The sequence below is a fragment of the Arvicanthis niloticus genome, chromosome 6, assembly GCF_011762505.2.
Source record: "Arvicanthis niloticus isolate mArvNil1 chromosome 6, mArvNil1.pat.X, whole genome shotgun sequence".
NCBI classification, from domain to species: Eukaryota; Metazoa; Chordata; class Mammalia; order Rodentia; family Muridae; genus Arvicanthis; species Arvicanthis niloticus.
In genome coordinates, this window is record NC_047663.1 from 86,065,231 (window position 1) to 86,080,162 (window position 14,932).

The 14,932-nt window shown below is 42.0% G+C and overlaps 1 protein-coding gene across 4 annotated transcripts in view; it reads left to right on the forward strand.

The window, feature by feature from the left end:
- Positions 1-5,242, forward strand: part of Kcnip1 (potassium voltage-gated channel interacting protein 1) — a 376,538-nt gene extending 371,296 nt beyond the window's left edge. For all 4 annotated transcript variants that reach the window (XM_076937050.1, XM_034507343.2, XM_034507344.2 and 1 more), the window contains 3 exons: positions 456-560; positions 1,872-1,934; positions 4,404-5,242. In XM_076937050.1, coding sequence (XP_076793165.1) covers positions 456-560; positions 1,872-1,934; positions 4,404-4,451 — 216 coding nt within the window. In that variant the 3' untranslated portion in view covers positions 4,452-5,242. The remainder of the gene's footprint in view (positions 1-455; positions 561-1,871; positions 1,935-4,403) is intronic.
- The last annotated feature ends 9,690 nt before the right edge of the window (positions 5,243-14,932 follow it).

A 14,932-nucleotide genomic window follows, 5' to 3' on the forward strand; every position in this document is an offset into this window, starting at 1 on the left:
CACAGTAAGTTTTCTGTAAGTCTAAAATTATTGATTACAGGTTCAAAGAAAACCCCAGTGTCCCGTGGGTACGCCTTGGGTTGACTACTTTTTTGTTAACTTAAACAGAACCAATGAGGGTGTTTTTAAGGCTAGTCTAAAATGTTTGTTTATCACTGAGTCAGAAGAATGATTCATTGTCCCAGTCTGCAAATGGGAAGTCCAATGTCATCCCTCCCCAAGGACAAAGCAAGAAGAGGTAGCCTGTGCAAGATGTCTGAAGGCAGAGTGGATGCCCCCACTTTCTCTTGGGCAGGGAGTTTCATCTTGTCCCTTAACTCCCATTCATCTGCTTCAGAGGTTCCTCTTAACTCCTCTGTTTAGCAAGAGAAACCCTAAGCAAAACCTAAATTCTGTCACCTAAGAAGATATGACCTCACAGTCCCAACAATATGTACCTTCATGTCCCCTTCCAGGAGATGATGGACATAGTCAAAGCCATCTATGACATGATGGGAAAATACACCTATCCTGTGCTCAAAGAGGACACTCCCAGGCAGCACGTGGATGTCTTCTTCCAGGTACGTATGTACCTGTGCATGGGCTTATCCTGATTGGCCAGGAGTTACAGAAGGGAAGAGGGGGTGCATTGTCATTAACTACAATGATAAATTTCATTAAAAAAAAAATCTTTTCAGGGGTTGAGTGGAAAGAGAAGACTTTATCCATTGCATCTGTGTACTTATTGAACAGGTTTGTCTGGGCTGCAAAAGAGAATACAATTGGAAACCTGGTTAAAGCCAGACTGCAAGAGCTTTAAGTGGGATAGTTTAGCCTTGATCTAGTAGAGGGTGGGTGGATGCTGCTGACTGTGTGCAGAAGCGGTACCTTCATGGGTGCACTTAATCTAAAAAAAAGAAAAAAACAGTCTAGAAATAGAGAGTACTAAAGAATGTCAGAGCTCACTCCAATCCAAGCTAGAAAAACAGAGATCTCTCTGATATCCTGAAAGTTTGCACAGAAAATCTGCACAGAGATGGGCCAGAACCTGTTGTTCCTACTGTTCTTTCAGCCAGATAAAGACCAGCAGAAACATGTGTTACAGTTTGGAAATGGTTTGGGTGTATGACGCCTGTTTCTCAGTGTGTCGATGTTTAAGGCCATGCAATCTTCAATGGGTGGGGCCTGAGGGGAGGTGACTAGGTCCGGGGGAGCATTGCCTCAGAGATATTAGTGCTGTCATTGCTGTGATCCTGAGTTGAATGAGTTGTCTGGCCTTTCCTCATTCTTTGGCTTCCTGTTTCAGTGTGTGACCTCTCCCACATGTGCCCACTATAGAGATGCCATCCCCCATGAGGCCCTCCCTAGAGAGAAACTGGTGTTGTGCTGTGCTCTTGGACCTTGACAGCAGTGGTTCTCAACCTGTGTGTCATGACCCCACTGCAAACCTCTATCTCCAAAATATTTACATTACAATTTATAACAGTAGCAACATTAAAGTTATGAAGTAGCAACAAAAATAACTTTATGGTTCCAGGTCACTGCAACATGAGGAATGTATTAAAGGGTTGCTGCATTAGGAAGGTGGAACCACTGCTCTAGAATAATAAGATAAATAAACCTCTTTCCTTTATTCAGCACCTACCCTCAGTTATTTTGTTATAATAACAGAAACAGACTACTACGTGTTGGGATGTCCACATAATAATAATGTAGCAATGATGTAAGTGTTGAGACCAAGCTTTTGTTGTAAGGAAGCCCATGAGGACCATAATACTATAAACAGGAATCAACTGACTAGCAAAAGGCCATCCTAATTCTGGGGTTAACACAGCAAATTCTGAAATGTGAAATATCAGGTTCTTTAAAGACCTCCTTATTGTGTCTTTCAGAAAATGGATAAGAATAAAGATGGCATTGTAACGTTAGATGAATTTCTTGAATCCTGTCAGGAGGTAAGGACACAATAGTTCTAGGAAAGGGAATCTGGGGGGTTGAGACTGTAGAGGGAGAATCTGAAGTCTGCACACACCTACAAGCCCTGGATTCAGAAGCCTAACATCTTCATGCCTTGGCCCGGCTGGCTCAGCACAGAACTGAGCAGATAGCAGAACAGGTTTGGGAGATGTGAAGGCCCAGCAAGTCATCATGAAATAGACTTGCTGAATAGGTGGCCCTGTCCTATTTGCTTCCATTGTCATAAATGCCCAGGACCAAGGTAGCTAGAACTTGCTTGTGCAAACCAGACTCCTTGAAGCTTCTGTTACAATACAGGCAGGGCCTGCCAAGGTCCAAAGCCAGCCTTGCTTTGTGCACACTCCTCAGGAGACATTGCTGTTCCCTGGACTGTGCTTTGGTTAAGTCTCATGAACAAACTGTCACTTGTGCACTGCCAAGCACTGAACTGGAAATCTACTCCATCTACTTCCAAGGTTTACACTCCACCTCATTCCACAAAACCAGAGTCTAAGCTCCCCGAAAACCTGCAATGCCAGGAAGAAGAGACTGTATAAGCACACAGAGACCTTCAGCCACATGAAAACCCTCCAGGCAGAAGACCCACACGACAGTGTTCCAGATACTTAACAATTAGGACAGGTTCCATTCTGACCTCTTTTAACTGACTTTCTTCACTGTCCTAGAGCGTCCCAGCTCAGCTTGATGTTCCCCCGGTAGTTGGCAGATCTTTGGGTCGACTGAGGATTCCAAGTACGTTCCTAGGCAGCCGGAAGGAAGGAGGTGGAGGGTAAATTTGAGTCAGCAGCTTTGCCAGTGGAGTGAGAAATATCTTAATATATAGTCATTGTGAACAGGCTAAGCAGCCAGGTCGCCAGTGTTAAGGGGTGTGGTTAATGCTGCCATGAGTGACAGGTGGACTTGTCTATCATGCTAATGTCCAGCATCACACTCAATGGAAACCACGCTTCCTTGGATCTCCAGGTGAGAGAGATTTGCAGATCACCTTCCACAGCTACTGTGTCCAAAGCTATTTCTTTATTTCACCACCTCACAATAGGTGGATATTAAACTCGACCCCACTTTATACACGGAGAAACTGAGGCACAGCAAGGACAGGTAACACAGGCAGGAAGTAAGAGCACAAGCTGCCTAACTCCAGAACACACAGAGACTTACAAAGACTCAGATCCTCACAATGGACGATGCCTCTCTTGCTCTTCTCTATCAAAAGTCTGCTTCCTTAACCTTAAACTCAGTAGGACAAGTACACACACACGCACACGTGCATACACAGATGCACCCGCATGCACATGCACACGTGCGTGCATACGCACACGCACATGTGCACGAGCACACACACACATACGGTTCATTTCCTTGAATACCATTTAACAAATTTTCGTATTTTCACTATATTTTAATTCAAAATGTAGACGTGTGGTACTTGGTATCTAAACATTTAAGAACTTTGCACCTTCAATATTTATACCACAGAAAGTCGTGTGTGATGGTGCACGCCTTTAATCACAGCACTCAGGAGGTAGAGGCAGGGAGATCTCCAGGTTCAAGGCCACCCCAGTCTACAGGGTGAGTTCCAAGACAATCAGGGCCACACAGAGACACCCTATCTCACATATACTTTAGAGAATATATAATAGAAAATATAAAAAGCAGACAAGCTCTAATATGAGCAAAACCAAGAGATTTCTTTGAGAAAGCTTAATAAAATTGATATGTGCTTACCAAGACAGAGTAAAAAGAGAAAAAATTAAGTCCTCAAATTGGTGGTATCAGAAGTAAAAATAATAATAGCTACTATCAGTTTTACCAATATTAAAAGATAATTATTCTTCAATAAATTTAACAATTCGTGTAACATGTACGAATTCTCTACAAAACACAGCTTATTAAAATGAATGCACACGGAAAGCAAAAATGTAAGTAGTCCTATGTCTCAAAACAATACTAATCTCAAGGAACTGAGAATAAAAGAGAACTTTCTCAGCTTGCTTGATCAGGTTATCACAGCCCTAGGATGGGAAATCTGGCTATCGTAGCCCTGGGATGGGAAATTGCAAGGTTGGCTTAATATCCAAGAATTAGTCAGTGTAATCAATCACAGTAATCAAATAAACAGGGAAAGCTGTGACCACACGGCACAGATGTGGAAAATCATTTCATACAACCCATTGGTGAAGCATCTTAAAGGAAAACAACGCACTGTTCCATGGGGTCATTTTTCTCCCCTAAATGCCAGCTTGGTGCCTCTGGCCTTGAGGTGATGGCTAGCTGGACCTCTGGCCCTTGTTTCTTGTTTGTAATATTGCTGCAGATTTCCTTTGGCAGAGGATCCTCATTCTTGAGATTTGCTCAGAGTTACTGAGACTTGCTCAGAGTTACTGAGCTCTCGGGCAGGAGCCTCACATGGCTCTAACCATTTTCTCTTCCACTCCTCTCTCCCCCAGGATGACAACATCATGAGATCTCTACAGCTGTTCCAAAATGTCATGTAACTAAGGACACTGGCCATCCTGCTCTCAGAGACACGGACAAACACCTTAATGCCCTGATCTGCCCTTGTCCCAATTTTACATACCAACTCTTGGGACAGAACTACCTTTTACACTTTGGGAGAATTCTCTGCTGAAGACTTTCTACAAACCCTGGCACGACGTGGCTCAGTCTCTGATTGCCAACTCTTCCTCCTTACTCCTCTTGAGAGGGATGAGCTGAAATCCGAGTTTGTTTTGGAAGCATGCCCATCTCTTCATGCTGCTGCCCTGTGGAAGGCCCCTCTGCTTGAGCTTAAACAATAGTGCACAGTTTTATGCTTCTACATATCCCCAACTCACTGCCTCCAAGTCAGGCAGACCCTGATGAATCTGAGCCAAATGTGCACCATCCTCCAACGGCCTCCCAAGCCAATGTGCCTGCTTCTCTTCCTCTGGTGGGAAGAAAGAGCGTTCTACAATTAGAGCTTACCATGAAAATATTGGGAGAGGCAGCACCTAACACATGTAGAATAGGACTGAATTATTAAGCATGGTGATATCAAGTGATGCAAACTGCCCATGTCATTTTTTTTCCAGAGGTAGGGACTAATAATTCTCCCACACTAGCACCTGTGGTCATACAACAAGTCTCTCAACATGCCCAGGAGGGAAACCACTGTCCAGTGGCCTATCCCTCCTCTCCATCCCCTGCTCAAGCCCAGCACTGCATGTCCCTCCCAGAAGGTCCAGAATGCCTGCGAAACGCTGTACTTTTATACCCTGTTCTAATCAATAAACAGAACTATTTCGTACACTCTCAATTACTTCTATGACTCCATGGCTCAGGAAAGGCAAGTTATGAGATTTGGTCTTAGGTTACTAGCACTTTCTTGGGGCCACATGCCTTCACCCTTAAACCATCCTCAATAAAATCCAGTTCAAATGCAGACACTGTGACCAGACCATGTGCAAATGCAACTTCAAGACAACACCTCCTTTCTAATATGCTTGCTCCTCCCAAGACTCCAATACGAAAATCCCAGCCGGGCAGTGGTGGCGCACGACTTTAATCCCAGCACTTGGGAGGCAGGGGCAGGTGGATTTCTGAGTTTGAGGCCAGCCTGGTCTACAGAGTGAGTTCTAGGACAGCCCGGGCTACACAGAGAAACTCTGTCTCGAAAAACCAAAAAAAAAAAAAAAGTAAGAAAGAAAAGAAAATCCCCCCAGAACCCCTTATGGTGCAACTAGAGATATGAAGCTGAAAAGGACCAGGCCTCTCTGCTGACAGTGTAGAGTCCAAAGATTGATCAAGTAGTTCCATCTTATAGCCATAAAATGATCCCATGTACCTTAGTTATCCCAGTGTTATCACATTAAATATTTCCTAACACATTTTTAAAAATGCTCTAACAAATGCCTCCTTGAAAAGGTTTATGGAAGTGCTATTATCTGTCAAGGGCTGCATTTCAAGTTTTATAAATAGTCTCTTATTCCATGCTCATGGTAGTACATTCCGGAAGGCTGGTTTTTTGGTTTTACTTATGAGGATGCTGAAGCTCAGAGGGGTAAGGAGACCTCCTCCATGTAGCACCCCACTCCGTAAGAAAAGTCCCCTTGATCCAAGAAACTGAGAGCGTTTCCCACAAATCTCAATCACTATAGTCATTTAAGAGCAATGTGGTGTTCTGGTTTCTTCTGGTTGGGCCATGAGCATCAAGCTACCTTACAGCTCTCCAGGTGACACCAATGTGCACCTAAGGTTGAGAAGTCTGAATATAGGATAAAAGAATAGCTGGTATCTTTATCCCTATGTTAGCCAGGCCACAGTAAGAAGCTAAAATGAGCCCAGAACCCCCTCAGGATGTTCAGACAAAAATTAAAATGGAAAGATTTAAAACATTCTTCAGATTAATAATCAGACGAAAGGAAGAGGCTGTTCCAGGTTGTTGATATGTTGTGACACCAATGACACTGGCCCTGTCTCAAGTTTGTCTTCCTGAATCACCCAAAATGATCACCATTTGCCAGTCAACTGTAGTGTAGATGCTATGGCTGCCTTATCCACACTCCCATCCCCCCAGGACTCAACATCTCTGTGCAGGTGAGCTCAGCTGCTACCAACTGCAAGTGCCAACCAACTCTTTGGCGGAGGGGTCTCTGGAACAGATGTACTCTGGTCATGAAAGTCCCACTCTGCCTGTGGGCAGAGCAGGGTGGAATAAGTAGGTCATCAGAGTATCTGTAATAAGAGGACCTAACCCCTTGACCACTGGTAGATAATGGATTAATACCTCACATCCTTCCCCTCTCAGTAAGAGATCTTGGAGTTATCCTCTGTCTCCTAGCATCCTCAACAACACTGCCCTCAATTTCCCACAGTAGTAACCTACAATCAGTCAGATAGATATGCATCCTGCTTTCATGATTCTATACGCTAATGGGAGGAAACAAATAACAAAATTATTTTCAATGAGGATAATAAGGGTGTGTCATGATAGAGGCAAGGCTAAATACTTTATACAGAGTAGTAAATGATACATCTCTGAAGAGCAGATAACTCAGCTTGATGTTACCTCCAGCTAAGACATTCTCTGTGCAGATGTTTTAAGTCTTTATGGCTTGGACATATCCTGAATGTACCCGGACACACACCGAATAATCCTGTGCTGGGACTGCAGTCTTGTTACTAAAGTATCAGGTGGTGTTAGCGCCTTTAAGACGGGGAAGTGGTACAAAACAATTAGGCACTAGTCGTGCTGTCCTTGGAAGGAATTTATGTACTTCTCATAGGACCTTAGTTAGTTCTCAAGACTGGTTTGCTATAAAAGAGCAAATTTGTCTGCTCCCCTGTACTCTGGCTTCTTACTATGTGATCTTTGTCTTACTATGTCTTACTATGTGATCGTTCTTGACACAATACCATCTGCCATTGGAGGCTCATTATAGAAAGTGAACCAAAGGAGCTATCCAACTTGGCACTTCCAGCCTTCAAAACTGTAGCCTAAAAATCCCCTTATCTATAGGAAGCAGCTAGCCTCCAAGAAAATGTTACAGTAACAGGAATCGTGCCAACATAAGCTCTGTAACAGCCCTGTTGTCCTAGGAATCTGTTTTAAAGATGAAAAGCTGGTTCCTAGAAACATTGAGGTATCTGCTAACATAGCTGGACATAGGCTTAGCCAACCTCTAATATCCACACCACTTTTACTTCTGGGAGAAGCTGAAGCTCAGCCCTGGCTTTAATGACACACAAACACCAGAAGGAGTTGGAAAGCAGCGGCCATGAAAGCTGCTAGTAAAAAATAAAGAAGTCCATGAGTCCAAACCAAATCACTCTTTCTCTATGGAAAATAAAGCCAAGAATCAGTGTTAAGACAGCCATATGGTTTCTTGGAGAACCTCTAGTGAGAGGTCCTTCCACATCAAAACAAGGATCAACTCAACGATAGATCAAAACAAGCTCTGTGCTCTAGTCTAAAACTCGGAGTTGAGGACACTCTGATGGCAGCCAACCCCACTGAGTGGGACTTTGAAGACTCATGAAATGCTGGAGAGATGACTACACTCTAGTTCTATGATGAAGCACAGGAAAATATGCCGGGCCAACCAACTGTTACCTCCCATACCACTGGCTGCAAGGATTGGCTTGGGAGTAGACTTAAAACAGGAACCAATTTCAATACCAACAGTGCTTTTGAGCACAATCATACAATGAAGTTGTTCATTTTTCTACTGGACAATGTAAAGTACACAATCCACACTTAACTACTTTATAATCTGCAAGGCCAACATATGTTGCAGACATAAAGGCAGAGAGATGAAGAGAAGTACACTCTTTGTTTGATTGATTGTTTTATATTTGAGAGAGGGTCTCACTGAGTCCTCTAGGACTAGAACTGTGTCTTCTAGCCTATGTAGTCCAGTCTGGCCTCAAACTTAGAGATCCTCCTGCCTCTGCCTCCCACATGCAGAATGATCCACCACACTCTGTGAGGACTAGACTTTTGATGTCACTGAAATGCTACCTCTGGCTTCACCTGAATCTACATGCAGCTCTAGTTTTGGGAGAACATGCATCAACAAGTACTAATAACTTCCTTTTTCATTGCTTTATAAAGTTTACTTGGATCTTCTGTGATCTACATCTTGTCATATGCCACGTGTAATGGTTAGTTTTAACTGTCAATGAGATACAATCTAGGATAGTCTGAAAAAGAATTTCAGTGAGTTATCATGTAGATTAGGTTGGCCTATGGGCTGGTCTTTGGGGAATTATCTTGATTACAGTGAGATGGAAAAATCTGCTCACTATGAGTGGCATCATTCCCTAAGCAGGGAATCTTGAACTGCATAAGAGTGGAGACAGAGAGATGAACACAAGCCTGTTCTTTGCTCTCAGATCATAGATGTGATCTGACCAGCTCCCTCAAACTTCTACTGCTACACCATCCCTGCTATGACAAACTATAAGCTGGAACTGTGTGCTAAGATAAACTCCTTTCTTCCTAAGTTTCTTTCCTTGGGATATTTTCTCACAGCAGCTAGAAAAGAAAAAACTAGGGCATCATTTTACTACTTCATATAACACACAAGACAAGAACTCACAGCAGCATAGTGGGGTGGAAATCAGGGTGGATAAGAAAGCGTAGTGCCACATCTACCACAGCACTCTGCTGTCTACTTTGAGCTCGGATTATAAAAGTTCAAGTCACTTACTGAATAGTTACTGCGTGCTAAATAGGTCACCTCCTAAGTTCACATCATTCTATCCTCACCACATTGGGGTTGGCTGTTTAATTATCCCTGTTGAATAATAAGGAAGCCATGGCATGGAAGTTACAAACGTCACGTGTACATGTAACAGAGGTTACATACATGCTGGTATGATCAAATAACCGTAAGTGGTAAAGAAATGACTTTAATTCAGAACTTTGCTTCATTCTTAAGCACTGGCCCAGGAACTACATGAAGTCAAGTAGGGTAACAAAATGAGGGTCAAAGCAAAGAACACAGGGCTCCACACAAAAGAAACAAGACACTGACCAAGGGATTGCGTCATTTGGGGATATAGATCTGATGCTATCAGCCCTAACCATTTTTTCAAAAGAAAGCTGAAAATCTGTACTTTTAAATAAAATCTGTCCATTTTTATATGGATGCCAACTAGGTGTTAAAAATACTACACGGCACAGACTTAACCTAAAAGTTGAACTTGGTGCTAAATCCTGTTAGTGTTTTTCCACAGAAACAAAGGACTGTGATCTACCAAGATGCTACACAATTATCATCAGCCACTGAGAAAGAGTAACGCATGCCAGTAATTTTATAGCTTACTACCGCGCTGTGGTAGGTCATCTTTATTGCCAATTTGACTGTATTTAGAATCATCTAAGAATGAAAGCTCTAGATATGTAGTCTCTGAGGGCATTTCCAGAAAGTTTTAACTGGGTAATGAAGTCCCACTCTAAATGTGGGTGCACCATCCCATGGGCGGGTCCCCAGACTAGATAAAGAGGTGGGCAGAGCCCCAGCGTTCATCACTTCTTACTTTCTGAGTGCAGATCCAATATGGCCGACATTCTCACTCATCTTTTACCATATGGTCCCAGCCATAAGGGACTGCGTCCCTTCTTCTTCAAGTTATTTTTTGTTAGTGTTTCCTCATAGCAACAGAAATAAAACAGGAACAGTGAGCTTTAAAATGCAGACAAGCTAAGTATGAAAGCAGCTATCGTTGGTAAAGAGATTACCTTTGACCTGGCCAAAAGAAAGGTACCTTGGGAGCAAGACCATACCCGTTGTTAAAGCTCTTGAAGAGGTGAATTCATTCTAAAGGAAAGAACTTAGGTTGAAAATGCCACTGAAATGGTCTCATGGTGTAAGCAGCTGCCTAGGCAAGCATTTCTCAGACTGAGCCTCAGACACTCACAGAGGCCACTGTGTCTACAGTGCGAGAAGGCCAGGCCACACCTCGCACTGATGGCAGCAGGCTATAACAGTACCATCTGCATGGCACTAGCTTGGTAGATGTGAGCCAAGCGAAAGTGAAACAGTCATGAAGGCTTATACCAAGGTTCTAGAAAACTGCATGGTCGTATCTCAAGCAAGGAACCCTCGAAAGTCGAGTGCATGAAGCTGGAAAGCCGAACCCCAGCCCTCAATGGAGACTTCAAAATATCAAAGATGGCAGACCATGGAACATCCACTGAGGGTAGATGCATGCAAAGCATGGAGCAAGGCCGTGTTTGCTGCAGGGCAAGGCTGCCCAAAGCTATTGGAGCCCAGGTGATTCCATCTTGAGTCCGACTGCCCTGCTGGGTTTGGATCTTCCCTTGTCTCAATTTTCCTTTTATTCCCCCACCCCCCACCCCTTTTAGAATGGCAATGTTAAATGGGAATACTTACTCTGGAGTATTCTAACCCCAAAAGCATGTAAGTTATCTTTTGATTGATAGAAGCTTATAGTTAAGAGCTTATCTTAAGTCTCAGAAGAGATGTTGGACTCTTGAGCAAAGTTAGTAATGTTATTGAGTGTGGAGATTTTAGATTTAATGAATTTTTCATTGTTACATGAAAATGAGACTTCCAGCATTGGGAATGGGATGTTAGTATTTAAAGTGATGTGTTCAGGTGTCATGTTCACACAGTGCAGTTGTAATGGTCGGTCTTTGCTATAAACTTGACTAAACTTTAAATTACCTAGGAAACAAATCAAATATTTGAACATGTCTATCCAGTCATTTCTAAAACTATCTGTGTAGACAAGCTCCACCCTGAATGTGAGTGGCTTTCTCCCATTGATTGAGATCACCAGTCTGAATAAAGGGAAAAAGTTTAAAAAGTACCAGCATTCATGTGCTCTGCCTGCTGAGTACAGATACAAAGTAGCCAACTTCCTCAGGTTCCGGCTGCTATGCCTTCCCGCCATGATGGACTGTTTCCTTTCTTAAAATAGGAGTGAAATACAGCTTCCCTTGAGTTGCTTTGAGTCACCCACCAAATGACAGGTGTAAATACTACTAGAGAAGTTGTCTAGACTCAGAAGGTATAAATAAATTGTGATGGAGGCTGTGAAAATACACTGTAGATGGGTCACCAATACAGGCTGATCTATGTCCATAAAGCTGTGCTCCCCAGGGAGGCTAGGTCTGCTCTGCTCACATCTCCAACCTTTCCCACAGTTTCAACAGTCCAAGAACTGCGTGCAATGGTGCCCACAGAGGCAACCCCATTTACTCAGATCACTCTTCCATATTGGCAGCTAATCTCCTCACTGCTGTGACTCAACACCTGACAAAAATCCACCTAAAGAAAAAAAAAAAAGAATTTATTTGGGAGTTTGTTAATAGTTACTAATCAAAAGATTGTTAATGGGATAGAGACCATGATTGCTAGCACTTTGGTGGATCAAGGAGAGATAAAGAGGAATGCAGCATCTCTCTCTCTCTCTCTCTCTCTCTCTCTCTCTCTCTCTCTCTCTCTCTCTCTGTCAATTTCTTTTTCAGTCCAGGACCCCAGTACAGTACATGCAATGGTGCCTTCCATATTCAAGGTGTCTCTTCCTTCCTCAGTGAAGCCTCTCTGGAAACCCCCCCCCTCCCCTCGTAGACACAATCAAAACTGTGTCTTCTCTCTGGGCAGTGGTGACACACACCTTTAAATCTAGCACTCAGGAGGCAGAGGCAGGTGAATCTCTGAGTTTGAAGCCAACCTGGTCTATAGAGCAAGTTTAAAGCCAGCCAGGGCTACACGGAAGAAAAACCCTGTCTTGAGGGGAAAACAAAAAACTATGTCTTCAGGGTGATTTTAAATCCAATCAAGCTGAAGATAAAAACTAATCATCATAGCATAACTGGATCATTCTGTGTTTTCTTTCTGTGCCTTGCTTCTTGCAGTTACTGTCTTTTCCATTCATCTATTAATATATTACCAGAAATGACAGGAATAACTGAGCTGTTGGGTTATATTTCTCTGTTCTTCAGACTGAATAACATTACTGTGTGTGTGTGTGTGTGTGTGTGTGTGTGTGCATAGCATCTTCAGCCATCCATCATTGATGAACAGATACATTGATTATGTGTCTTAGCTATTGTGAATACCACTTCAGTGAACATGGTAGTACAGGTTTCTCTTCAAATATTAATCTCACTTCCTGTGTAAATGCAACCATCAGTAAAATTGTTGTATTTTATGGTTTATTTTTACATCATCAAGGAAACTCTATACCGTTTCCTACGGTGGTTGTGTTGTCTTGCACTTGCCAACAGTGTTTAAGGGCTCCCCTTTCTCTTCTTTTCCAGCACTTGCTATAGTTGCCTTTTTCATCATGGCCATCCTAACAGGTTTAATGTAATGCCTCGTTGTGATTTTGATTTACAGCTCCCTTATGATTAATGATGAAGAACACCTTTAAGATACCCATTAGTTACTGTTTGTTTGTTTGTTTGTTGTTTTGAGACAGGGTCTCACAAAGTAGCCCTGGCTGTCCTGGAACTTGTTCTATAGACCTTGTTCTGATTATACTCGAACTCACAGAGCTCCATCTGTCTCTGCCTCTTGAGTGCTGGAATTAAAGGCATGCACTTCTATCCCAACTCCCATTATTCATTTGTGTATTTTTTAAATAATGCCCACTCATGTTTTTGTCCACTTATAAGTGGGTTGCATGGGTGGTTTTTTTTTTCCTTTTGGGTTGCTTGAGTTTCTTATATATTTTATACATCCCCTCTTTATCAAATATGTAGTTATCAAACTTTTTTCCAATTATATACACTGTCTTTCACTATGTTGATTATTTCCTTTGCTAGTCAAATGACCGTAGCTTGATTTGGTCCCCTTACAAAGTTTTGATTTTTGCTAACTGGGCTGTTGGGTTATATTTAACCATTAATGCCCAGTTCCACACCAAGAACCTTTTCTCTGCTCTCTTTTAATTTCTTTGAGTTTCAGTTTTAAGTTTTACGCTTAAATTTTAATCAGTTATAAGCTGGTTTTATATGTTTGAAATAAGGATTTGATTTGCTTATTTTGCATGAGTACATGTTTTCCCAGTGTTTTTCCCTGAACGGTTGAGAAATCACTGTACTTTCTTGGAACTTTAGTTGAAGATCAACCAACCATAAACTCAGTTAGTACAGGAAGAAGGAACAAACCTTGTTTTATAATGTATGGAGAGCTTCAGTCTTCACAGTGCAGAAGGTTCTGGAAGATGGTGCCACAACTCTGTGAATATACTTAACACTATTAAACTATGCCCTTAAAAATGGTTAAGAGAATAAGGGCCCAGTGTGGTGGCATATACCTCTGTGGGAGCTACCTAGGAAGGGGAGGCAGGAGGATAGCTTAAATCTGAATACAACCCCAGTCAGCATAGCAAGACTTAGTCTGAAGCAAGGTCAGTGGGTAACCTGATGAATGCATAAAAATTCAAGGCAATAGAGAAAATTGACCAAATGGGAGAAATGCTCCAGGTTCATATGGCTTCGTTGGTGAATTCCATTCAATATTTAAAGAAAAATAAGGTGAAACCCATCATCAATTGTTTCATGAAATAGAAGATAAAAGAATACAGCCCAGACTATTTTAAAAGGTCAGGATTTGCCTAATGCAAACATACAGCAGTGGGGACATTTTTAATTGAAGACTAATATCTCTCATAAGCATAGACAAAATTACTACCAGATCAATCAAAATAATATTAAAAATGCAATGACATAGCATAACTATGGAGTTTATTTCAAGAACACAAGGCTGGTCTAACATCTTTTTAAAACTTCTAGCACATTAACACAATAAAGAAAAAAGTAATATAACTTCCCCAATAGATACAAAAAAAAAAAAATGAAATTGGAAACTATTCTTCAGTGATCAGAACTGAGCACAATTTAGATACATAATCGCTATCCCATAATATAATAAAGTGCACCTATCAAGATAATGTAGAGTCAACGTCACACTTAGAAGTTAAAAGCTGGATGCTTTCCTCCTAGAACAGCATTTCTCAAGCTATAGGCTGTGACCTCTTTGGGGGTTGCATACCAGATATCCTACATGTCAGATATTCACATTATAATTCATAACAGTAGCAAAATTACAGCTATAAATTAGCAATGAAGTAATTTTATGTTGGGGATCACCGCAACATGAGGAGCCGTATTAGGGCCTCAGCATTAGGAGGGTTGAGAAGCACCGGGCTGGACTCTGGAATTCCACAAGACTCATTCTTGTCACTTGTGCCCAGCATTGCACTGGAGGCTCTGGCCTGTGTGCTAAGACAAGGAGGTGAACAGAGGCATGAAGATAAGGATGGAAAGGGGGAAAGTCCAGTCTATCCTCTCAAATGACATGAAAATGCTCTCAGAAAATCCAATGGCGTCTATAAATAAATATATACGTACATACATACATATGTACCTACACACATATACACACACATACATACATACACACATACATACACACACAAACATACACACATACATACATATACACACATAAATACA